This window comes from Aotus nancymaae, unplaced genomic scaffold (assembly GCF_030222135.1).
Source record: "Aotus nancymaae isolate 86718 unplaced genomic scaffold, 86718_ANA_hifiasm-v0.15.2.pri h1tg000043l, whole genome shotgun sequence".
In the NCBI taxonomy this organism is placed as follows: domain Eukaryota; kingdom Metazoa; phylum Chordata; class Mammalia; order Primates; family Aotidae; genus Aotus; species Aotus nancymaae.
The window spans coordinates 5,692,154-5,719,425 of record NW_026988457.1 but is presented as its reverse complement, the minus strand read 5'-3'; the positions used below and the strand labels follow the sequence as shown (position 1 = coordinate 5,719,425).

General features: G+C 37.6%; 2 protein-coding genes across 9 annotated transcripts in view; both read left to right on the top strand.

Annotated features, from left to right (window-relative positions):
• The window catches only part of STARD13 (StAR related lipid transfer domain containing 13), a 557,207-nt gene that overhangs the window by 142,309 nt on the left and 387,626 nt on the right, over nt 1-27,272 (top strand). For 7 of the 8 annotated variants that reach the window (XM_012465553.3, XM_064361750.1, XM_064361752.1 and 4 more), the window contains one exon: nt 8,388-8,522. In XM_012465553.3, the coding sequence (XP_012320976.2) occupies nt 8,493-8,522 (30 nt within the window). In that variant the 5' untranslated portion in view covers nt 8,388-8,492. Of the gene's footprint in view, nt 1-8,387; nt 8,523-27,272 lie in introns of those variants that run through there. The other variant, XM_012465555.3, reaches the window with a different exon arrangement.
• LOC105726177 (nucleolar protein 56-like) lies at nt 5,362-6,767 on the top strand. The gene is made up of 2 exons (XM_064361703.1): nt 5,362-5,367; nt 6,222-6,767. The coding sequence occupies exons 1-2, from the start codon at nt 5,362-5,364 to the stop codon at nt 6,765-6,767; spliced, it is 552 nt and encodes a 183-aa protein (XP_064217773.1).

Below are 27,272 nucleotides of genomic sequence, written 5' to 3'. Positions count from 1 at the left end.
GCTAAATTTAGTTTAAAGATTACCACCTCTATGAACACTTCCTTTTCCCCTCGGCAGAATTATTTGCTTTTTTGTCTTTTTTCCCATATCATTTTGTACGTACTTTGGTTTAAATCCTTTTGATAGTATCTGTCTATATGACCCTTTCTCCTTAGATTAGAGTTCTTTAGGAAAATAGGTTATATTTATTTTTGTTTCCTCAGTCCTGGGACAACACTTGGTATATGAATGAATGAATGACTGGATGAATAAATGGATGAATGAGAAGAGACAGGAATTGAGGGCTCCAAAGATACACTTTGTTGTGACACCATTGGGTTCAGGAACAAGATTCAGATTTCTAAATCAACTATGTACAAGTGAAAATAAAAGCAGAAAACTACAAAATCTGGTTGCATATTTAATTTTTAGTAGAACTGGACATCATCATGACTCTTCTGTGTTCTCACATCTCATTTTTTATTCTGTTAATTTCTATGCATCTTCAACAGAACACATCATGGGATTTGGAAGAGATATTTGGGTTATTCAATCAATATGGCACTAACTTCTTAGACTGTTATGTTCAGTCTCTGGTTCTTTTTTTTTTTTTGGCAGTACTCAACCCGTCAGAAAGAGCATAATCATGGCTCTTATAAAGTATATAACACAGGTAGATCTCTGGCTTCCTGAAGCTCTGTCAATATCTTGTATAAAATATGAGCCAAAAAATAAAACAGGAATAAAACCCTATGAGTAAATCCTATTAATATCGCCATTAATTCCAATGAGATGGCAAAGGCATTGGGAGGTTAAGTAATTGGCTGAAGTCACAAGTTACCCTCTTTACATGAAATTTTGGCAAAAATTAAAATGATAATTTTATTACTGGTTTTCTATATAGTAAGCAGAGGAATCATGATATGAACTTGGGCAGCAGCCTACTTTCACTACACTAAATATAAGCACTAAAGTGATAGTTACTATGATCAAAAAGAGAAATCTTGTATTCAGCACTAGGAAGTATGAAAAACTGGAAGGCCTCTTATTTCTCAGATGTGGACTGGTGGTGTCTTTCTTGCTAATTTAGCAGGAGAAATAAATTAGTCTCAGTTATAGGAACATCTGAAATTAGAAACATTGTTAAAGATAAATTCAATACAAATTATGTTAGCTCAGGGCCAGGTGTGGTGACTCATGCCTGTAATCCCAGGACTTTAGGAGACTGAGACGAGATCCCTTGAGGCCGGGTGTTTGAGATCAGCCTGGGTAACATAGTGAGATCTCATCTCTACAAAAATTAAAAAAAAAAAAAAAAGTTGGCCAGACATGCTGGCATACCCTATGGCCTCAGCGTCTCAGCTACTTGGGAGACTGAAGCTGGAGGATGGCTTGAGCCCAGGAGTTTGAGGTTTCAATGAGCTATGATTGTGTCACTGTACTCCAGCCTGAGAGAGGAGACCCCATCTCAAAAAAATTGTGTGTGTGTGTGTGTGTGTGTGTGTGTGTGTGTGTGTAGAGTATATAGTAGACTATAATGTATATTAGCTTAGCTGGGGAATACTTTGATATATGTTTAAACTTCATCATGTTTTGAATGTTCTCTGGAGGTTCATTACACAAACTTCTTTTTTGAAATACAGAACAAATCTACTACCTGAAGAATAAATGGCAAAGACAACTTTCAGTCTATGCTAGGCTCAGACATTCAGCTCATTTCATTTTTACTTGGGACCAAAAAATAATGTTACATTACTTATGGCTATTGGATATTAATGGTCAGTTAATGGATTGTTAATAGTAGTCCAAATGTTTTAAAATATGGATATTTCTTTATAAATGTGCTTTCCTCTAGAAACTTGATGGTTTTTCATTTCCAAATCATTTGAGTAAATTTCTTCTTTGTAAATCAGGAAATTTTAAAATGACATGCTATAATTTTAAATATCATGTAAAGTTAAAATTTGTATAATTATGTTAGAAATGTCCTAGAATTTTTAAATAAAGGAGTTACCTATCTGTATTTTTATGTTTTTTTTCTTTTATTCTGAAAAGAACACCATGAGTAAAGGAATCAACTCTTTATTTCTCCTGGCTTGGACAGTCCACCATTTGATTCTTTGCTGTATTTGCATACATAGAAATATGTTAACTGAGAAATTTTTTCCTCAGTTCTCTTCATGTGAAATTTGGGCAAAGATTAGGAAGATAACTTTATTACTGACTTTCTGTAATTCATAATTGATTTTCTTTCATTGCTTAGTTGAATATAGTAAACTATTCAATGTTTATTATATCAGTAAAGTTGACTGTAGTAGACTATTACCTATTCATAGCGACTTTACAGAATGACCATAAGGATAGCATTTTCAAATTTTTTTTGTGTGGAGGAAGGAGGCTGGGAAAGGAACAAATGAAGAAGTATTGTTTGAGTAATGGATGAACTACAAAGTGTAAGCAATGGATAAAGACCCAGGAAAAAGAAAATGTAAAATCAGAGATTATATCCAAGAAGCAATGAAGTTTGATGGAAAATTCTTGTCACTTATTTTGCAGTACAAAGATATTAAATTAAACTCTTAAAACTATGTATTTGAAATAATACAGAAGAAGTTAACATATAAGAGAAAAATTCTACTAAGGAAGAAAACCTAATAAAATATTTTCCTAGCTGTGTCACTTTTTTGTCAAAGAAGAAAACAATTCTCTTCTTTTGACCACTGGGGCTCCCCATTTGTAATGGCTCTAAAAACAACACTTCAAACCACTGTCATCATTTAAAATTCATATCACATGATCCTCAGGACAGCCCACAGGCACAGCAAGTATTATTTTCCTGTTCTCTATCTTTACATTTTCATCATTATTTTATCAATTTACCTGTCATGTACTAACATAATAATAGCTAATATTAACTCATCACTTAGAATGTGCCATACACGTTTAAAAGAGGTTTACCCTTATAAACTCCTTATGATCCAGAGAGTACAAAGCATTACCACTTCTAGTTTTACAGAGGAGGCAACTTAGATACAGAGAGAAAAAGTAACTAGTCTGTAGTCACACAACTTGTGTCAGAGCCTGGCTTTGAACCTAGAGCTCCAGCTCCACAACTGGCATTCCTAACTACTCTTTTACTCTCTTGGTATGGTGGCTATAAAAGTCAACTAAAACTTTTGGTCCTAGGGAACAAACAGGCAGAGAAAGCCATGGAAATAAGCAATTAAGTCATTTAACAGATATGTATTGGGTGTTCACCCTGTTTCAGTTACTGTGCTAAGTGCTTAGTTATATATTACAAATATAACTTATTTGTAAGTTATATTTGTATAGCTTCCATATTTATTTTATGAAACATATCCTCTTGATAGAAAAATTAACAGAGGACAAAAATGAATATGGCTGCAAAAATACCAAAGAAAACACCAGCTAACCAAATTCGATAGAATTGAAAGGAATTGCTTATCACAACCAGGCACAGTTGATCTCATGAGCATAAGGATGGTTTAATAATCGTAGTAATTATTGTAATAATCATTATAAATTTATTACTGTAGTTAATTGTTAAGTCTATGTAAAAGGCATGTTTATCATAATGAATAAACATTTAAATGTTACTTATAATGTTATTTATTATAACATTTGTTATTATAAACAATCTTAAAAACTAGAAGGGTACTTTGATAATGTAATTCAGGAATGTATGGTTGGTTTAGCATTATAAGATTAATGAATGTAATTAATAAATTGAGAAAAACCTGATCATCTTAATAGAAAAAAAAATTGGTAAAATTCAACATATTTTCTCTTAAAATTTTGATTATAAAAGTGAACTATTAATACCTGATTAATACAGAACCAAAAACTGCATTATACTTACATGGAGAAACATGGAAAGTGTTCTCTTTAAAACCAGTAATAAGATCAGGATGTACTCTTCTGACCACCACTATTCAATATTGACTGGAAGTCCTAGCCAGTGTCATAAGGAAAATAAAATAAAGGTACAAGGAATAGAAAGGAAACAAAACTGCCATTAGTTCCAGACATAAGATTACAAAGACAATTTCCAATGAAAGCATATTTTACTATGTATATACTTAATAAAATATTTAATAAAATTAATAAGGCTTACAAGTATTTATGGGTACAACATCAGTTAAGACAAATCTGTTGTATTTCTATATACCAGCAATAGAGCACAGCAAATGCAATTTTGAAAAAGAATACTTTTCACTGTAGCATAGTATACACTTAAAACAGCAGTGGCTCATGCCTGTAATCCCAGCACTTTGGGAATATTCCAGAGGACTGTGAGGAGGTGAGTGAAAAACCCAAAAAGAAGAAAAAGCGAAAGCCCCAGGAGATTCCTCAGGAGAATGAAATGGAAGACCTATCTATCTCTTTCTCCAAACCCAAGAAAAAGAAATCCTTTTCCAAGGAGTTGATGAGTAGTGATGTTGAAGAGACCGCCGGCAGCCCCAGTCTTCCCAAGAGGAAAAAATCTTTACTCAAGGAGAAACAGTTAATGACTCCAAAGACGCAAGCAACAGAAGTGTCTTGAAGAAACAGAGGAAATTCTCCAAAGAGGAGCCAGTCAGCAGTGGACCTGAAGAGGCTGCTGGCATCAAGAGCAGCTCCAAGAAGAAGAAAAAGTTCCATAAAGCAGTCCAGGAAGATTAGGCAGATCACCTGAAGTCAGGAGTTCGAGACCAGCCTCACCAATATGGAGAAACCCCATAAAAAATTCAAAATTAGCTGGGCGTGGTGGTGCATGCCTGTAATCCCAGCTACTCGGGAGGCTGAGGCAGGAGAATCGCTTGAACCCAGGAGGCAGAGGTTGTGGTGAACTGAGATTGTGCCATTGCACTCCAGCCTGGGCAACAAGAGCAAAACTCTGTCTCAAAACATATTTATAATATCTATATCTACATATAGATACATAAAGTCCCTTAACATACATTCAGTAAGTGCTGTGAGGGGTTGTGTCTGCACCATGGGACCTCTAGAATACTTTCGGGTCACAGTAGTCAAGTCCTTCCTGCAGATGCAGTTTCATTTTCCAGTCTCCACAGGTACCCATCATCTACAGGGTTAACAGGATCCCAAGCCCATTAACCAGCTGAATGAGGGTCTACTATGGAACCAACTCTTACTGGGAGTTAGACAGTATTCTCCCTCATGGAAGTAGCCCTGGGCCAGGATACAAAGAGAAATATAATGGAGTGAGGAATCACTTGGAAGAATCAAGAGATCTTAGCTCTCACTCGCTATGTGATCCTAGTCAACTTATCCTCGTTCGGAATCGTTCGGAATTCTTTTATAAAATTAGACTATCACAACTCACTTCACAATGTTGCTGGGAAGAAAAAAGTAATATACATGAAGGTATCATATACAGGATCTTATGTTTAATATCCTGTCATTGAATGTTAGTTTTTCCTGAATAAGATATAGTCCCCAACTTCCCAAAGAAAAGGAGGACTATCCCTGAGCTGCTGTATTGTGACAACAGCAACAAGAGCTGTACTTATGGGACTTTCTTGCAGTACAGGACAACCTATAGAACTTGGTACCAGTATCACCCTCATTTTACAAATGAGACCACAGCAAATGTATCTTTAGGCACCTGTCAAACTGTATCTACACCAGCTGGCAGAAATAGGCATTAGTAGTAGTCGGAAGAGTGCAGTACTAATTAGGCAATCCAGTGGCCAACTCCAAATCGCCAGCTCTCCTGGCTGCCTGTTCAACGTGGTCTAATTTGTTGCTATTTTTTTCTCTAGGAACTTTCATACCTTTTAAAGTCATTGTGTACTTGAAATAAGACATGGCCCCATTAGCTTCCTCATGGCATTTTCTCAAGGGCTGGAGTTTGTATATATACTCTTTAATGTCCTTCAGAGTCTTTCCAGATACATTTTTGAGCTAGTAAATTTCTATAAATAAGAACAGATTGGGACATTCTTTCAAAAATAGGTAAGTATATAAAGTACACAGCAGTACCTATCAGAAAATATTAACTACTATAATCATCACCATATTATCATCATCATAAGCAACATCATAAGCAAGAGAAATATAATTTTTAAGCAGCACATTTAAAAATTCTCATCAGACTTGGCATGCTCCTGAGTGTACTCACATTCTGGCAGATGCCAAATCTGCCAGGCACAAGGAAGTGTTGAGTAAATGTCAGAAAGTATTGTTTTACAGGCCAATTAGGATTTGAGGAAATTTAGAGCACCAGAGGTCTTCAGGCCTTTTTAGCACTTTTCTTTGACCAAGCAGAGGAAGTGGCTGCTGAGATTACTAGGAAGCTGGAGAAACTGGAGAAGAAATGCTTAAAGAAGGTAAATAAATGGCGGGCTGCACTTGCCCTCGCATCTTCAGAAAACAGCAGTAGTACTCCAGAGAATGAGGAGGTGAGTGAAAAACCCAAAAAGAAGAAAAAACAAAAGCCCCAGGAGGTTCCTCAGGAGAATGGAATGGAAGACCTATCTATCTCTTTCTCCAAACCCAAGAAAAAGACATCTTTTTCCAAGGAGTTGATGAGTAGTGATGTTGAAGAGACCGCCGGCAGCCCCAGTCTTCCCAAGAGGAAGAAATCCTTACCCAAGGAGGAAACAGTTAATGACTCCAAAGACGCAAGCAACGGAAGTGTCTCCAAGGAAAAGAGGAAATTCTCCAAAGAGGAGCCGGTCAGCAGTGGACCTGAAGAGGCTGCTGGCAGCAAGAGCAGCTCCAAGAAGAAGAAAAAGTTCCATAAAGCGGCCCAGGAAGATTAGAATGCAAATGGACATTCTCTGGGAGGCAGGACATACCATAATCCAAGGTGACATTTCCCACCCTGTGTTGTGTTTCCCAATTAAAAAAATTTTTTTTAATTTACAAAAAGATTTGAGGAAATTAAGTTCAGTGTTAGGTAGCCAGTCTTTGGTAGTGCTGGATTCATGTACAAGTTGATTTATTCTAGATTCCCCCTCACCAAAAACAACCTCTGATAATCTATGAGCAAAATTAGTACATCTCCAACCTTTCCTGCTTCTGCAGAACTGATACTTTCTCCAGACGGAATATGCAGAGACAGAACATTGCAATAGAGGTTTCTAGAAAACTTGGACATAGAGAGATGTGGAAGACTTCCAAGCAATTGGAACAATTAGTAAAGACAAACTTATTTCATGTATTTGATAAAAATTTATCCAACCTTCTTGAAAAGAACCTTTACTGTAGTTAGAAACTTTAGGATTCTCTTTATACTAATGTATTAATATTTTTAAATAATTTTACTTGCATAGTTAACCTTCAAAAATATAGTCTTATAAATTGTTTTCCAGTATTACAACATATGGGCTGAAATCATAAGGCTTAAAAGACTACTGTGGTTCTATATGAACAACATTTTATTATTTCAATTTTTTGATATTTATTATTTCAATCTTTAAAACACATTTGGAGGCAGGCAAGGTGACTTACTCCTATAATTTCAGTGCTTTGGGAGGCCATGGCAGGAGGATCACTTGAGGCCAGGAGTTCAAGACCAGCCTGGTAAACATAGCAAGACCTTGTCTCTACAAAAACTAAAAAAAAATTAGCCAAGCATAATGGCAAGCACCTGTAATCCCAGCTACTGGGAAGGCTGAAGCAGGAGGCTTGCTGGAGCCCAGGAATTTAAGGCTTCAGTGAGCTATGATTATGCCACTGCACTCAAGCCTGGGTGACAGAGTGAGACCCTGTCTTTAAGAAAATAATGATGAAAGAAAACTAAAATAAAACACCTTTGGTGATCAAAGGATACAAAATTTTGGTTAGGCAGGAGGAACAAATTCAGGAGATGTACTGCACAACATGGTGGCTACAATCAATACTAATATATTGCATACTTGAAAATTGCCAAGAGAGTAGATTTTAAGTGCTCTCACCACAAAAAAAAAAAATAAGTATTTGAGGTCATGCATATGCTAATTAGCTTGGTTTAGCCATTTTACAATGTATACATATTTTAAAACATCACATTGTATACCATAAATACATACAATTTTGATTTGTCAATTAAAAAATAAATGATTAAAATAAATACATAAACACATCTGGTTTTGCTTTTTAAAGTTTTAGAAAATGCTAATATAGTTCTATAATTTATCTTGAGAGTTTATAATAACTTTTAGTTTATAAAGTTACATTGTCAAGCCCTTAGGCTTTACTGGGGCTGATCTCACTAAGCAAAAATGTCTTTGGAAAAATTATTAATATTTAAGAATATTCTTACATTTCATGTCAATTTTCAAAATGATTGCAGTTAAAATTTTTTTTTATTGATGTAACTGTCATTAATTTACTTGAACTATTGACTAAGGTTAGTTCTTTATATATGAAAAAAGCCTCCTTAAAATTTTTTCTTACAGGATTCTATAAATGTAGAGAGTAATCCTAAGAATAATCATTAGAAGAAAGGAATCTGTAGAACTAAAACTGCAAACATCCAGAATCTTGATGGTGTGCCAAGCCAAATGTCAACTGGAGCTCAACCAAAAACTAAAGTAAGTTTTAGTTTTCTTACATATGCCCCTGGTGTGAGTGTCCTCTGTTCATACGGTGATATTCACCAAGGCAAAAACAGCACCATGTTCATAAATTATCTATTTTTCTTGTTTATTTTTTCAAACTTGACATTAGTGTGAACTAGTTTTTTATTACAACATGACAAAATTTGTCATGAGAACATACATAGTTGTTAATATTTACAAAATCAGAAAAAAACATTTTTACGAAGGTAAAATGGTTAATCCATTGTAACCATGCAGTGGATTGTATACACTTCAATTTATCTTTTCATTTTTAGTAAAAATTTATGCTGCAAATGCAAATTTCCTTGAACTGTGTTTATAAAAGTCTCCCTGTTGGGTTAGTCTGTGTCCCGCTGTTTGGAGGTCCTGAAAAGAGGCATAAGAGTGGGAATCACATCTAGAAAACATCAACTACTAACGTTCACTCCATTTTGTTTAGAAAATGTCCTTTATTCTATCAAGCTGAAAATAATATACAGAGTTTTTTGTTGTTGTTGTTGCATTTGGGGTTATACTTTTAATGAGGAAAACTTTGACCAACCTTTTCTATAGACATTTTACAACTTTTCATTGTATTTATAACTTTTTTGAATCTTTTGAATTTTTTTCACTTCTTAAAAATTGAATCTCAAAGTAGGCCTTTATGAATCCTGACCAGTGTTAGATATAGAAGGATTTTAAGAAATGATTTGCAAGATTGTATACAGTTGTTTATAGTTCTTGTTTTATGATGCCTTGTCTGCTTTACAATATAAAAAGTAATAATAGTTTTACAAATAAATATGAAAGGCAAACATCATGTATACTCCTGACAGAAAACAGGAGAAACTTTTAAAATTACCTAGAAAGGGATAATTTAAGAAATTACTCAGCAAGATATGGGCAGTGTTAAGGTAAATCAACAATTCTAAAATGTTGATGGCTCAGCAAGATCTTTGACCTTCACAGAGAAATACAGCCACAACCAAACTACAGCCTGACAGAGAAGAGGCTCAGGAAATAAATACCCAATCTCTTCCTCCTCCCGTCTTCTAATCTCCTTCTGGGGCTTCCCACTGGCTGAATCCATGGAGAAGTCAGGAGAAAGCACAGATGATCCATTCTTTAGAAACTGTGCCCCACAGAACAAGGTGGAAAAGAGCAGAGAATAGTTTCAGATGGTCAGATGGATAATATTCAGCACACGTGATAATAAAATAACATTGTTAACTGCCATGATTGAACGTGGAATACGTTCCATGCACAATGCTAAGCTCTTCACGCACATTGCCTATTTCATCTTTACAACACCCCTATGAGGCATTGCTACCTTAATTTTCTAGAGAAGAAACCTGATCTTCATAACATAGCAAAGTTATCAGGGAAGCTATACATGTTATGCTGAATTTACAAATGAGAAGACCAAGGCCTAGCAAACATAAGTGACTGGCCCAAGGGGACAAAACCAGTACTCAAGTCTAGGTCTCCATGCTGTCTGTCATTACCAATACACAAGGGAGCTTTTGTAATGCCTTTATAAACAGATAATGTATATTACCAAGTGAAATAAAGCAATCTGAAAAGGCTACACACTGTATGGCTACAACTATTAATACATGAAAAAGGCAAAATTAAGGAGACAGTTAAAAATCTGTGGGTGGTGGGGTCAGGTAGAAAGAAGGATAAATTGGCAGAACATGGAAGATTTTCAGGGGAATTAAACTACTGTGTTTGATACTATAAATGGTGGATACATGTCATTCTGTATTTGTCAAAATTCATAGAATATACAACACCAACAGTGAACCCTACTGTACACTATGGGCTTTGTGTAATGATGACGTGTCAATGGAGGTTCATTATTTTGTAACAAATGTACCACTCTAGGGGACAGTGGGGCATGTTGATGATGGTGGGGCTGTGCATATATGGGGCAGGGGCCATATGGGAAATGTCCATACCTTCCTCTTAACTGCTGTGAACCTAAAATTGCTCTTTTTTTTTTTTAAGCAATGCTTTCAATTAAAAAAAGAAAAATGCAGCACATCTTAATGATGTTTACTATGATCTACATTTTGTTTCTTTTTGGTAAAGAATGCCTGATAAATAGTATTAAACTTTTACACAAGACTTCCTACTTAGAACATTCCTCAGCCCAAGAAGAAAGTATTTATTAGATATTGATTGACTTTCTTAAAAATTAATAATGAAAGTTAAAAAGGAGAGATCCGTTATCTTTAGTTTAATGCTGTAATTCATTGCCTATTGCCTCTTAAGGGAACGTAATTTATTAAAGAGGCATTTGAGACTTGCCTTAGTTGCTTCCCTAATACTCTTTTTTTTTCATCTTTTTTCTTTGTTTTTATAGTAAGCTCTTAATTATGCATGGGCAGATCATTTTTTTCCAAATTAGCTCATTCACGTTAGGAATAGCATAACTTTATAAATTATTATGTAAAATTTGGGGAATATTTAATTTTCTGGTTCCTTCACAAAATCATAATCTGTCAATTCTTAGTGGCATGGAGACTGAAGAGGAGAAATATATATCCTTAGGTATTAATACTGACATCTACCTATCCTCTCAGCATCTTTTTCTGTTATCTGCTTTCACCACCACTATCTATCATAGGCATTCCTTGCAAGATGGTCACTTGTAAATAGGCAGTGAGCAAGCTGGGACCCATGTGGCAGAGGAACCCATTTGATGCTGTTCTAGCTGTGAATCTTTAGGGAGATGGACAATAGATTCTGTTTCCCTTGCTGTTTTCCTCTTCTAGAGAACAATTTTTAAAGTCAACTCACTTCTAATTCTTTCAAATGTCATGAACTCAGAAGCTCCCACAGAGAATGCTTACCATTGTCTGAATTTCTGTCAAGACAGAAAACAACTTCTTCAATCTAGTGTACCTTCATTCATCTGACACTATTATTTTCTTAATTTCTCAGGCTAGCCTGCATAAGCCTATTTCAGCCATTAATTACCTGACATGTGGAGTTCACTGCCCTGTAGAACGTGTCTGAGGAACATGTGCTCATTTCTGAATCTCGGCCTGACCGCCAAATAAGTGACTCTCTGTTCCTGCCAAATACTGAGAGCATGGACTCTCCCAGCTCCAGTCAGTGTTCCTATGGGGCAAGGACTGTGCATTGGTTGAAGATGAGACAGTTAGGTGATGGGTCCTGAGTAATGCTTATCTATCATTTAGAGGCTACCTGTGCTCAGTGAACTTCTTAGAATCTAATTAGAGAAGCTAAATAAGAATGAAGGAATATCTGGAGGCTTTGTAAGAGTTGAGACAGCACAGGGGCTAGAGATTTGACAGATGAGTTTTTACTTTAGCTGGAAAAGAGTTACTATGGAAATATGGGAGAAGAGAAGCCCCCGGTAGTGGGGGCATGGGGCTTCTTCCTGCCTCATGTTACTTCTTCCTCACCATTATTTCATGCATAACAATCACATGGATCCCTGCCTGGGATGAACAGTGGGGGAAGTTCCAAGGATTTTTGCATAGACAAAAGGATCAGAAGTGTATGTGAAGCAAATCCTCATGGCAGCAGCTGTGGGGAAGGCAGAATGACTTTGACCACCAGGCTGAGGCAGTACTACTTGAGGGGCAATCTGAGTGTATACAGTGGTCCAGCAGATGGAAGATAGACTCCCCATGATTGTTTTTTTTTTTTTCTTAGAAGTAACATCTTGGAGAGTAAAACACAGTACTTTATATTGTGTTTATGATTAAATCATGATTATTCTAGGCTATTTAGATCCTTCCATCTCCTTCAGATTTGGGTACTATTTGCCAGAACTAATACCTACTAAGCCATGTCTGTGTAAAACAGCATCTGTCTCAGGAACATAGCCCACTTGTGTGGGTGAAAATATGCAGTCACAACCACATGTGGCCACTGCATTCTTTAAGCCCTAACTAGATATATCCACCCATAAAATCACCCCGGCTATCAACCAGACATATTTCTCCTCTGAATTATTAAAGAAGTACTTTTAAACATGGCATTTCTGAAAAATTCAAGGCTTTTGTTCTGGTTTATTTTATAGCCTTTACTGATCACACAAATTTCCTCTGTCTTGAATGGATAGCAGCATCAACTATCGTAATAAATTCTCCACCCTGCAGACCTGGGCAGCCCACACCTATGCCAGAAGTTATGCACCAGAGGGCAACTGAAAATGATTAGATATCTATGAGAAGAGAATATTTAGAGAAAATACACATTTACAAGTAAAGCAAGATATACATTTGGCAGTGTTCTTAAAAACACATTTGAACACGTCAGCCTGCAAATATTTTTGGAGTACCTTCTCTGTGTAGAACCTTCAAGAGTTGTTGTTTTTGTGTTGAGTTGGCTCTATGTAGGGCTTGAAAATATTACAAATACCTCATCTCTTACAAAAAGATGGGAGAAATAATGATTTCCTAATGTTTCAAGGTCTCTCCACTGTTGACTTTCTATGTTATGAAGTTGGAACAGAGATTAAGGGATTAACCATGAATGATGTTTTCTGTGGTTTTTTGAGTTGGTCATTGCTAAAAAAATTATTTAGTGACACTTGTTAAAGCACTTCAAGTTAGGTATAGAAATCACAGTAATGAGATTTTGCAGTGTGGAAGAGATTGGGTTCAACTCTAAATGTAGCATGGGCAAGCTGGAATTCATAGCCAAGGAGCAGGGTGGAGGCTAGTGGATTTAAAAAAAAAAATACTAGCTGTGCACGGTGGCTCACACCTGTAATCTCAGCACTTTGGGAGGCCAAGGCTGGTGGATCACTTGAGGTCAGGTGTTCAAGACCAGCCTGACCAACATGGTGAAACCCCATCTTAAAAATTAAAAAAAGAAAGAAAGAAAGAAAGAAAGAAAGAAAGAAAGAAAGAAAGAAAGAAAGAAAGAAATTACCAAAAGGAAACATCATCAATGGGAGGGGGAATCTGCCTAACCCCATCTAAGAGGATTTTTGCTGAAGACAGGCCAGGGTGATCAGACATCATCACTTGGGAGGTTGGTGATACATGACGAACCTGATCAGATATCGAGGGACATGAGGTATGCAGACTTGTTAAGCTGACTTAGCAGGGTTCTTGTTAAAGTGCTCAGATGGGCCTAGGAGAAGGTTTAGATGTTTGGTCAAGCAGAGAATCTTTGTCATCATGTGCCTTGACCTTACATGACCCATGGAAGACAGGACCCACTGGAATGGCCCAGGTCATGGGCAGGAGTATCTGACAGGTGGGAGAAATAGATTTGGTTCATACACAAGTAGCAGGGTCCTACAGACTTTAAATATCCAGAAAAGCCTCCATCAAGATATGCAAAGTGCAGAAGTGACTGTGAATTCTGGCCATAAATATAAACAGCTGTGTCTTGAAGAACAGGTTCTGTAGTGATTACACAGCTGTTCCTGGAGAGTGAGTGTGACAGGTGAGTTAGCAAACTGTGCCACTTGTCTCTCCTCAGCACTATCATCCTCCCCACCCTCCCCAAACAGCTGTCACCTCTTGGAAATTTCCTTCTCCATGGTTAAGACCACAGGACCACAAATTGGTGCCCCACCTCACCTCCCACATTTGCATAACAAAAATAAGGTCTCTTGAATCTTTTTAGTTTTCAAATCATTTTGCTGGAGGAAACTTGAGAGGCAGTTTGGCATAGCTTTTTGTGCTACTAAAATGTCATCTTGGTGGATTTCAGGAGTAGCCACAGATAGGCGGCTTTCTAACTCTTCATATTGAAATTAGATTGCTATCCTTACTGTTGAGGAAGACAAGCAGTGAGTCTAAAGCAGAAGGGCAATTCAATGGATAAATTCATACTTTAACACTCTCAGAAATGTCTGCATTTTTAAAAGATTCTCTCTTAGCCCAAATAAATCTGGAATGGGGGTAATTTTGGCAATGTAACACTGCAATAAAAGCAAACCAAGTAATGCACAAGAAACTGTTTGAGAAACGGGCACAACACAGGCCGACCAGCCCTGTCTAGAAGTCTCTGCTCCCTGAAATTGTTTCTGCTTTTTCAGAGCCTTTTCCTGCCCCCAACTTCTAGTCTTACTGACTCCCTAAAAGCTTCAGTATTGTTGTTTGTTGTTGTTGTTGTTTTTAAATAATGAGTCCCAGAAGCAGATGTAGAGGATAGAGAAAGAAAGGTGGCAGGGAGCAGCCAGTGGGTAGACAGGACACAGAGACAGGGCAGGCAGTTCTCTGTACAGTTTGGTTATTGTGAGTCAGGTGTTTGTACATCATGGATTGACAATGGTTTGTTATAAATATGTCTGTGTATGGATTTATTTGTCCAAAATATCAGAAGTGTAAAAAAAATGGCAAATCACAGTTGAGAAAGTCCAGCTGTTGATGGCAAACGCTTGGAAAATATCCGGCTCCATTACTCCCTTGGGCTGGATTGATACTGCCTATGAACTTCCTTCATGAAAAACACAACCGGTTTGGCCATCCATTTTTATTAACTCTCCATTGTCGGAGGAACCTTTATGCACTCCCTTGACTATCAGGACTAAATTTGTTTCACTCCATGTAGAACTGTCTTACTGGATATAATTTTCCAGAAAGTCGATTTTGCCTTCAGGACAAGTGAATATTCTGCCCCTATTCTGTGAATATTCTGCCTCTATTCTGCCAACTTTGGTTTAAGTTTTAAGACATCATTTCAGGAATAAGGAAAACCATTTTTTAAAATTTCTGATGGAATAACTTCAGGACCAGCGTACTTGCTATATGAGTAGCATCAGTATCTTACATCTATCCTCCAACAAATGAAGGCCAAGGAACTCTTCTTTGGTTGAGGTAGAGGTAGTCAAAAGGAACTGGGTCTTAGCTGTTCAATGGTGATGTTAATGCCCATGGAACAAAAAAAGAGGGCAGGATGAGCTTGAATAGGGTGTGGGGAGTGTTGTGATAAAGACCTAGGACGCAAAGTTGAAAGCTCAGCACTGCCTATCAAAGCAAGCCCCATAGGTAATTTTAAATATTTTAGCAGCCACTTAAAAAAAGTAAAAGGAACAGGTATAACCAATTAATTGTAATAGTATATTTTATTGAAACCAATATATCCCATGTCTTATCATTTTGATATGTAATCAACACACAAAAATTACTGACACATTACTTTTTTTTTCTTCTTCCTCCTTTTTTTTGAGACAAGGTCTTGTCTGTTGCCCAGGCTGGAGTACAGTGGTGCACTCACAGCTCACTACAACCTCAAACTGCTGGGCTCAGGTGATCCTTGCTCCTTGGCCTCCCAAAGTGCTGCGATTTTAGGCGTGAGACACAATGCCTGGCTTGATATATAACTTTCTTTGGGGGGGAATTCTAAGTCCTCAAAATTTGTTGTATATTTTACTCTCATGGCATATCTCAATTTGGACTGGCCACATCCCAAAATCTCAGGAGCCACTTGCAGGCAGTGGACAGAACAGCTCTAGGTGGTGACCCAAGAGGAAAGACTTTATGATGACCAAAACCATTTGTTATTTTTTAACCAATAAATAGATAATCTTATAAAATCTAAGTCAGAGAGCATTAAGAAGACTAATGAGAAAAAATTAAGCAAATTAACTTTGCATAGGAATTCCCAAGAAATAGCCTGGCAAAGGAAGATTTGACAAAGGGGATACATTTTTACTTTGAATTAAAAGATGATGGTGGAGTTCATTCAAAAACGTTCTCAGTGTTTGTAAGGTAAGAAAAACACCTGAAGCTGATATGCTTAATTATTGCCTGGTGTTTAAGTGATACCCCAACTATATATGAAATTATATATAATTCATTACATTACGAATTATATATAATGAATATATATTATGATATATAAAAATAGATACATTCATATATATGAATTACATATACATTATATATAAATTATATATATAACATTTCTGAGAATGTTATATATATACAAAGTTTACATGTGTGTGTCTATCTATATATAAAGTGCTTTGCTAAGAGTGAGAGTCATATGCATACATGGGTTCTTTTCTTTTTTTTTTATTGCATTTTAGGTTTTGGGGTACATGTGAAAAACATGCAAGGTTGTTGCATAGGTGCATACGTGGCAGTGTGATTTGCTACCTCCCTCCCCTTCACCTATATCTGGCATTTCTCCCCATGCTATCCCTCCCCAACTCCCCACCCCCCCCGCTGTCCCCCCCCACTCCCCCAACAGACCCCCGTGTATAGTGCTCCCCTCCTTGTGTCCATGTGTTCTCCTTGTTCAACACCCTCCAATGAGTGAGAACATGTGGTGTTTGATTTTGTGTTCTTGTGTCAGTTTGCTGAGAATGATGGAATATTATGCAGCCATACATGGGTTATTTTCATGACTAAAGAAAGGCTATACTGTGGAGATGAGCTATCAGATAAAATCCATCATCACAGAGCATCACTAATTGTCGGAAACTTGCTCTCCAGGTGGGCAATAGAGAATTAGTGGAGATGAGGAAGGACTGCCTTTCTGTCAGGAGCATCTTAGATTTGTTTTATCAAAACATTTACTACCCATATCTACAGCCTTCAGCCCATTACTCTCATTATGTATTTAGTGTGAAGACATGTACTACTCAATAATTAGTTTTTTCCCTCACTGCGGGCTTTCAGTGGCTTCATAAAAGTGATAAATGGCTCTCCTTGGACATGCAAAATAAAGATTGGCAGGCAATTTAAAGTTAAGATTTCCCAGTAGAACCATCACTACCAACAAGCTCATACACTGACTCTTATATATTCTGAGAAATGTTAAAATAAGGCCAAGATTTTTATGGTCCCCACTTTCTAGTACCCCAAAGGCTTTCCTGTCCTTCATTTCTCCTGTGCCGGCTATCTCTGCACTTTCCCTGTTGTGTCTTTTTGGAGGACACAGACAAACACGGATGCTACTAAAATCAGTCATTTCAAGTGCCTCTACGTTTTGCTGAGACAATTGTTTATGTGAGAAAAATTACTTCCTTGGGAAATGGCTTAGGAAGACACAAAAACATTTTTATACCAGAAGACAGGTGAATTATTTGGCAGCATATCTTGTAAATCAGTGCACTCCGAACCTTTTATAAATAGCCTGCTCTGCAATACTCCATGTAATTATAATAATAACTCTTTAGTAGAGGGTTTTCTCACATATTTGAGCTTTACCACAACCTTGTGAGGGCATTCGAAAGATTCTACTTTTTTGATACAGGAACTGAAACCACAACATTTGACTAATTTGCCCAAGGTCACACAGCTGGTATTTAACACAACCAGCATCTAGTACTCTGGCCTTTACTCTACATCACCTCCTCTTCTACATCTTTGTAAGTGGTGGTTTCCAGGCGCCACAACCTGGAAGCGGTAATTGTAACCAGACACTTTCTGAGGCTCTACTCCCATTTATTCAAACTCTACCTTCTACAATTTCTGCCCACCAGTCCTTGGGCTCTTTTTCTCCCAAGGAATCTTGGTGGGAGTGGAGTGTCGGGGGACAGGTCCACATATATCTAAACTTGGATTTGTGGGTTGCATCATGGCAGGCTCCTTTTTTGTTTGTTTGTTATGGCTCTGTTTGGAAATCCATGGTATCATCTGTCACTCCCCATATTGTGGTGCAGCTGAAGCCAGCCCTCCAGAGATCCTGATGCTGCCCCTGTGTTTTAGTCTCTCACTTGCCTGGTGCAGCCAGAGGCTGTTCTAGCATGCAGCTGCAAAGGTAACTGCTGAGTAGGAACTTGCCCTTGGCCCCGCCCTACCCTCCAGCCTCCATTGTGGCACCTACTGTTAAACACTGCCCTCAACAGAGCCTTTAAGGAAACTGCTCTTTTCACTTTTACTCACTTTTGACCGCCACCCTCTCTCCCTGAGCAGTTCACAGAGGCTGAGCCAGATGTAACTGGTAACTAAATAATTAGGTAACAAGCCCAACAATTCCTCCAACAGCACCCCATGGCCATCCTTCCTTTAGATAAGTTATTTCTCTGAGTATCTTTGGATCTCTCAAGCAAACAGACCCGGCAGTGCCTACCCTGCTCCTCCTTCCCACAAGCCAAACATGACACATCTCTCATTTAGATCATTAAGCTAAGATCTCTACAATTCCTTCCAAACACTGTCTCCATTTTTTCCATTACACTTTTTGAACATCTACTGAATCACAGCCAGATTTTTCTGCCTGAACATCAAGGTCCTTTCCCAACTGTTTATTTAATCTTATTATCTTCCATGTCCCTCCATCTACTGATGTCAGAGAGAATCATGTGTGTAATGGGTATTTTCCATAAATATCAATGGGTTAACTGAGTAAATTACAAGCTACAGGTTATAGATTAGAGGCTGACTTTCTCAGGCATATTTCTAGATATATTTTATTAGTGATTAAAATATTTTTCGCTCAATCTTCAAAGCTGTTATCAGTATCTTTTTCATCTTGAAAATTCTCTTCCTTGTTACATTACATGAGTAAAGTTGTTAGCAGTGGATTAGTGGGGCCTTCATTATTAATGGGGGAAACACATTAACAGCATAGAAATGTGTTGCTATGAAACAAACCAGACTGCCAGTTAAATAAAAATCTGCTCAGAAGCTCATAATCTAAGAAAGGTTATAGTAATTTAGGTCTGTTCTATACAAGCATACACAAATACTCATAAATACATAATGGCATAGCATGAAAAAAACTAAACTTTGTGAGCATGAGTGCAAGTATAATCGTTTTATGTGATACAGAATTTAAAAATTAGTCATGAGAATTGCACCTTCACAGAGTATATAGCCAGGTTAAAAAGAAATCAGCACTCACTTCCTTTGTGGAAAACCTTCAAGAGGGAAATGGCATTTCCAACACCTTTATACTATGAGGAGGAAGAAGTTGAGGTCCATGGAAGCCAATGAATCACATATGTCTCTCCTCCCAGATTTGAAATCAGTTGAGAAATATGTATAGCTATCAGGAAGAGAGAAAATTAAATACTTTATTGCTGATCAAGCTAAATTAGAGACCATGCTTCAGACCCAAAGTATCTTCTTATTTTCTTCTACTTTTATCCCAAATAGAACTCAGTGATTCCAGGTGAGTCAGATGGACACTTTCAGCCTGTGTGGAAGAGAGAGGGTCTGAGCAAAGATTATCAGACAGTTCTCAAAGGAAAAATACAAGGAGAATAAACCTCATCTGCCTGGTGATCCTTAACCGTATCTCACTCATCGGATAAGTCAACAGCACATTTTCTGTAAAGGGCCAGATAGTAAATATTTTAGGCTTTGAGGACATGTGGTTTTGGTTCCAACCACTCAGCTCTGCCGTTGTTACATGAGAGCAGCTGTAGACAATATATAAACAAGGGAGTGTAGCTGTTGTATTATATTACTAGGGCTGCCATAACAAAGTACCACGCTGGGTGACTTAAGCAATAGAAATGTATTGTCTTACAGTTCTGGAACTGGAAGTCTGAGATCAAGGTGTACACAGGGTTGGTTTCTTCTGAGGACTGTGAGAGAGAATGTGTTCCAGAACTGTCTGGTAGCTTCCAGTGTTTTGCTGGCAATCTGAGGTTACAAGAACCTGGGCTGAAGCTTTGGTTAAAGAGTGAAAAAAATGGCTGGGCGCAGTGGCTCACACCTGTAATCCCAGCACTTTGGGAGGCCAAGGCGGGCAGATCACCTGAGGTCAGGAATTTGAGACCAGCTTGCCCAACATGGTGAAACCCTGTCTCTACTAAAACTACAAAAATTAGCAGGGTGTGGTGGCACACGCCTATAATCCCAGCTACTCAGGAGGCTGAGGCAGGAGAATCACTTGAACCTGGGAGGCGGATGGTTGCAGTGAGCCAAGATCATGCCACTGCACTCCAGGGCAACAAGAGTGAAACTCCGTCTCAAAAAACAAGAGTGAAAAAACATATTAAATTTAAAAAACATTTGTCTTTGCTCTGAGGACTCTAACACTTCTCTAAGACTCTCTTAATCTTAGAAGCTTTTAGTTATGCATTTTAGCAGTATTTATTACTCCCCATCTTGTAAGAAAAGCAAGCAAGGCTGATTTGCATTGTAAAATTTTGTTTGCATATAATAGAATCTTTAGTGAATGTAGATATCACTTTAATCAGCAGTCCTCTTTTGGCACTTAATTTCTTATGATTGATCTTAGTATTTAGTTTTCAGTGGTTTGCTGTGTCTGTAACTTTTATTTACAAGCTTTTATGAGTCAACTGATAATTCAGAAGAGTGGTCTTAAGGGACATGCCACCCCCACCACCCTTTCTTCTGGAATATGTTCCCCAAAATCTGCTCAAATATCAAGCCACATTACTATAAACAGACTGTGTCTGCTTCCTTATTTCAAAGTCTCCATCCAAATTGTCTTGGTGGATTTACAATTAAACAAGTGAGCTTTAATTAATAGCCCTTTTTTTTTTCTGTAAGAGCTGTAAAAAGAACATTTCTGCATCTTTTATGAAGCTTCTGTTAAAGACTCAATTTTATTACATGGGGCTAGCGTATAAAGAGCTAGGTAATTAGTTGTTTTTAAACTTTAGTGGTGGAAACAAGTAATCTCTCCTGATGAAATATTCCCTTCAATTAAGATAACCATGGTACAGAACTTTCTGAATATCCACTTTGCTTTGCCTTTTCAGAAGCTCAGAGACCAGTTTTGTACTTGACTCTGGTGGGGAGACTCAGCCTAAGATTTGCAATACAACTTCCTCTTCCCTCACTTTATTATTTGGATCTTTTAGTTTTTAATTTGTTTAATTGTTTTATTACATAGTGCCTTTTATTGCAAAGAGACACAAAAATTATTTAAACATAAGTAGTATACAAATAATAAATAGTAAATGGTTAACTCTTATCATCACTTTGTCCAGGGAAATTACCATCTAATATGAACATAACATTTCAGTACAGAAATTGTTGCTTAAAAATCTGTGGGGGAAACAAAAAAAAATCACCGTAACCTGGGGTGGCATTAAAAGGTACCTAAGGTCACAAAGATTGGTTCACTGTAACCTCCACCTCCTGGGTTTGAGCGATTCTCAAACCTCCTGAGTAGATCACAAAGATCTGTATTAGAAAGGTGATTTCCCTGGACAAAGTGATGATAAGAGTCATCCCGAGTAGCTGGGATTACAGGTGTGTGCCCAGCTAATTTTTTTGTATTTTTAGTAGAGACAGAGTTTTGCCATGTTGGCCAAACTAGCCTCCAACTCCTGGCCTCAAGTGATCTGCTCTCCTCGGCCTACCAAAGTGCTAGGATTACAGGTATGAGTAACTGCCACCGGCCAACATCAGCTTTTAAACAGAAAGAAATATTTAGATGTCAGTTCAATTATTTCTCTTTGAAAGGATTAAAATAAAATAGAAATTATTTTACTTAGTTTTTAGGATTATTTGGCTTGAAGATGACAGAAACCCAACTCAGTTTCATTTAATTACAAAAAAATGTATCTATTGACTCAAATAATTTGGAAAACCAGAGCTTATGAGTCCAGCTTTAGATATGACTAGATTTGGAAATTCAAAATAATTTTTTCTGCTTAAACTCGGTGTTGGCTGCATTATTGGGCAGGCTCTCCCCACAATGTGGCAAAAATGACCAGCAGCAGTTCTGAGTTTACGTTGTACTGGCGGCTGGAATTTCTCGTAAAAATGAAAGTAAGTCCATTTTTCAGTAGCTTCAACAGAAGACCCAGGGAGAGCTTTCACTAGCCTAGCTTTGGTCATGTGACCATCCCGGGATGTAATCGCTATAAATGAAGAAATCCGGTACTTTATTGGCCAGGTTTCCATAATGGCAGTCCTAGAGCCAGGTGGTAGGATCATCCCCACCTAAAGCGCTTGGACTCAGAATGGGAAAAACATAACTCCTAAAGAGATTCTGGGCTGAACAAAACAAACGTTACCTATTCTCTCATTATGTTCCCATCCCTTGGCTGGCCAGCATCCATATAAATCTTCTTTCCATTTATAAATTCTCAAAATGGCCCTTGCCAATGTAATGCAAATATACCTCTACCAGAAAAATTTTCCTACCTCCACTCTAAAGGGAGACTACTCTTAGGCTCATCCAGTTCCTGCTTTCAACTTCAATTCTAGAATTTCTAAGTTATGACTTTTTTTGGTTTTGTCTAAATGTAGCTCATCATGGCTTGGCAACCTCTGGCTAAAGGATAAATTTAGCATTGCCAATTCACAGTGGTAGAGAGCAAACACCATCACTGCAATAAAACTTCCATTTGGAAAAAGAGAGAAGGGCAACCACTAAAAAGTGATCTCAAGTTCATCACAATAATCTCATGCTGCTGGGCAAAGAAAGCAAGGACTCTCTGACTTGTCAGTGGAGGGAGTTCTTTGTTCAGGAGTCTGGCTGGCCCTTCACTGCTTTCTGGAAGGAAGTCCTTTTTCCACTGTCTTGCACAGGTATGTGTCAGATGGACACTGGGAGGTTTCTGTTCTAACAGCTAGAACATTTCAGTTCCTCCTTCCTGTGTGTGTGGGTTTGGGCACTGAAAATTTGCCCTGTGAGTTAGGCATTCTCGGGTCTGTTCGGTGAGCTTTGGAATTTCACTGGCAATACCACAGCCTCTCCTGACAGATTTGTTGGCTGTTGGCTCTGTTAATTTCTTGATACTCCCTGCAATGGTAACAAAGTCAGAGCTTTTGTGGAGTCAGGGCCCATCAGCCTGGTTCCAAACCTCACTGATTCTCCCTCTTAGCAATCAGCCTTTATGCTCTGCTCCTCTCTCTAGCCATTTGGACCTCATACTTGGAGACAATGGGCTGAAATCACACAGATTCTAACCCTCAGTGGTGGAATTCCTGGGTATGGCTTTTGGAGCAGAGTTGTACCTGCTCTCTTTGAATATACAGCAGCAAGTCCCTGGTTGACCAGGATCCATCCCAACCTCTTTTTCCATTATGTTTCCTGCTTGTACTAAATTTAGCATGGGGCCCAGATTTACACATCCTAAAGGTCAATGGTTATCTGCTATTGGCCATTTTGGAGGGCCAGGAGCAGGCAAAAAGGATGACTCTTAGGAAGGACCAAATCCCTTTTCCTTTTTCCTTCTGCAACTGCCAGATTAGACTGAAGACCGTTCCTTTCCTATATGGTCTTACTGAAGGCTTAAAGAAGTAGCCAGCACCCTCCGAAATTCAGGCATCTTTTCCCTACTTCCATTATACTCTATCCTTGATATTTACAGTCAAGTCGTGTATTGCATAATGATGTTTCAGTCAACAGCAGACTGCTTCTATGATGGTGGTCCCATAAGATTATAATATATTTTTACAGTAACTTTTCTATGTTTAGATGTGTTTACATACACAAATACTTAACCATTGTGTTACAGGTACCTATGGTATTCAGTACAGTAGCATGCCATACAGGTTAGTAGCCTAGGAGCAATAGGCTGCATCATATAGCTGAGGTGTGTCATAGGCTATTCCATATAGGTCTGTGTAAGTAAACTCTAGGATGTCCCCACAGTGACAAAATTGCCTGACATGTTACTCAGAACTTGTTCCTGTTGTTAAGCAACACATGACTATGTGATTTGAGTTCCAATACACATTAAGCATCTTTTAACTGTCTGCTTTGCTTTCAATGAACATCATTTGCCTTTGCCCTGCAATGGGGTAATCCTCCCTCTCACCTCAGCTTATCCAGTGTCACAGTTTAAGGTCTGTCATTTGCAACACTCCACTTCCAACTATCAAATACAGTATTGATTAGGGCTCACTTCAATGCAAATAATATAAATGCAGCTTATAAAAGTTTAAATAGAAGGAATTTCTTGACTTCCCCAACTAGAAAATCCAACTCTTCAAATATGTTGGTTATAGAGTTCAGTATTATCAGTACACATTTTTTTCCACTTGTCCCTGCTATCTATGTTGGCTACATTGTAATCATTTTTCCACTTGTTAGCAAAGACAGCCACCAGCAGCTCCAGGCTGTATTCGCAGGCTGCATTCACAGAGCTAGCAACACAACCAAAATTGTAGATATAAACATTCCTTTGTTGGCCTGTCTGGGCCACCTGACCATTTCTTCAGGAATGTAGTACTATACTTAGTAAGTTCTGCAACACATGCCAACCTCCTCTGGATCCAGAGAGTAGGATCAGCCACTTGCACTGAGAATGGCAGAGGAGTGGTTCTTCTGAAGAAGGTGCTAAATCAAAAAGCCTGTATTCCTTACGTTAGGCAAGTCACTTTAAAGGTGGGAGGCAGATACTAAACATAGTTTAGACTTAGTTACATATTATCATGTACAGTTGACCCTTGAACAACACGGGCTTGTACTGCACAGGTCCACTTACATGTGGATTTTCCTCCACTTCCGATACCCCTGAGACAGCAAGACCAACCCCTCTTCCTCCCCCTCCTCCTCAGCTTACTCAACAAGAAGACAATGAGGATGAAGATTTTGTGATGATCTGCTTTCACTTAATAATAAATATAGTTTCTCTTCCTTATGATTTTCTTCAAAAGTTTTCCCTTGCTTGCTTTATTGTGAGAATACAGTATATAATACATACAACATACAAAATATGTGCTCGTCAGTTATTTATGTTATCAGTAAGGCATGCAGTCAACAGTAGGCTGTGTTAGCAGTTAAGTTTTTTGGGGGGACTCAGAAGTTCTACTTGGATTTTTAACAGTGTCAGGGGTCAGCATCCCTAACTTCTGCCTTGTTCAAGAGTCAATTGTAATTACTGAACACACATTCTTTCTGTAGCACAGTGTCTTCCATATGCATTAGCCTCAAGAGCCCTTTTAACTCTTAAAATTTATTAAGGACCCCAAAGAGCTATTGATTTTGTGAGTCCTTAATAAATTTTAAGCTATTAATGTTTACTTTATTAAACATTGAATCAGAAGTTTTAAAATTATTTTTCATAATTTTATTTAAAATAGCAATAAACCAAAAAAGTTAATGTAATTAGAATATTTTAGTGAAACATTGCTATATTTTCAAAACAAAAAAAAATTAAGAAGAGTTTTATATTAAAAAACCCCACTTGTTTCATTACTATTTTTTATACTTTTGCAAATTTCTGTAATATCTGACTTAATAGACAGCAACTGAATTTTTATACCTGCTTCTGCTTCAATTCATAACTATGTTGTTTTGGAAGAAAATCTGGTGTTACAGTTATGTAGTTGGAAAACGGAGAACTATTTTATTTTACTTTATTTTATGAGACCATCTCACTCTGTTGCCCAGGCTGGAGTGCAGTGACATGATCATGGCTTTCTGCAGCCTTGACCTCCCAAGCTCAAGCGATCCTCTCACCTGAACCTCCTAAGTAACTGGGGACTACAGGCTAATTTGTAGACACAGGGAGGGTCTTACTATGTTGCACAGGCAGGTCTTGAACCCTGGGCTTAAGGGATCCTCCCACCTTGGCCTCTTGAACTGCTAGAATTACAGGTAAGAGCCACCAAACCTGGACAAGAAGTATTTTAATAGCCTTTTTAGATAATTGTATGTATTCTTTTATACTACACCAAAACTAAACAGGTGGTAATTTCTACATATGTAGAATCTGAAACCATACCAATGAGCTTTTCATATTCTCTTACATTATAATCCATTGGTCAGATTTGCCCTTTGACTGTATCTTTTATCTATGCATGATATTTTTTTAGCATGCCTTGGTTGTTTGGAAAATATTGGTTCACTGAATTATGGAAATCTTCCAATTGTGACACATTTCATTATATGACATCAAAAATATCACATCCATTTTCAGCAAAGTCTCTAAGTATTTGGAAGCTTCCAGACTCATAGTGATGAATATAAATTTTCTAACCTTCTAATTTTCTCTTGAAAGCTGGAATTACATTGTTGACAAGAAAAATTGTCAGTGATAGGCTCACTTTATTAATTTTTGAGAAAATGTCTGCCAAACACCCCCATCTGAATAAGCATAGTTTGTTAGTTGTTCATGCAAGTAAAAATGGTCCTTCACAAAAAAAGTACCTGAGTCAGCTTGCAACTCAGTCACACATGCTTTTCCCCAAGCAGTCTTTTCTTGCAAAATGCAAAATGCAAGAAAAGTGCTTTAATGCTTCCTTCCTATGTTGTCAGACAGAATATTAAAAATATGTACTTAGGCATTGAGATTTAAGAAAACAATTTTTTATTGCTTCATTAATAACATTGTTAGGTGAAACTTGCACTGTATTTTTTCCCCTACAAGTGCATGTCACTGAAGAGTACAGTGACTGTGGGTACAGTTGGGGACCACTGCTTTGACGTGTGCTATGACATCAACAGTTTTACCCAGCATTATTTTACACCACTAGTAAATATATCAACATAGTGAAAAAGGCAGATGACATCTCAGTCGTATAAAGAAAATAATTTTGACCTCATAAACCCTCAGAAAGCATCTCAGATATGCCCAGGACTCTGCAGACCACACTATAGCTATATCTTGTAAGAACTGAAATAAATATATTTGGGGAGGTCCCCATCAAAAAAGGACCCATGAGCATGAGGTGCTATTTTGCCTTGGCCACTGATTTTCATCTGTCATTTTTGTCATTATAACAATACATGCCAAACTAGACTTTGAAATACTTGGTTCTAAATGTTCATGAAAGTTGGGGATAAAAAATTTAACAAAAGATGTAGTTAAATCAGAAGACATTGCTCTTTGGCAGACTTGTTTGCCAGACAAATTTGAAAATTGTCTTTTATTTTAAATGATGTTTTGTTGTTTAAAAATTACTTAAA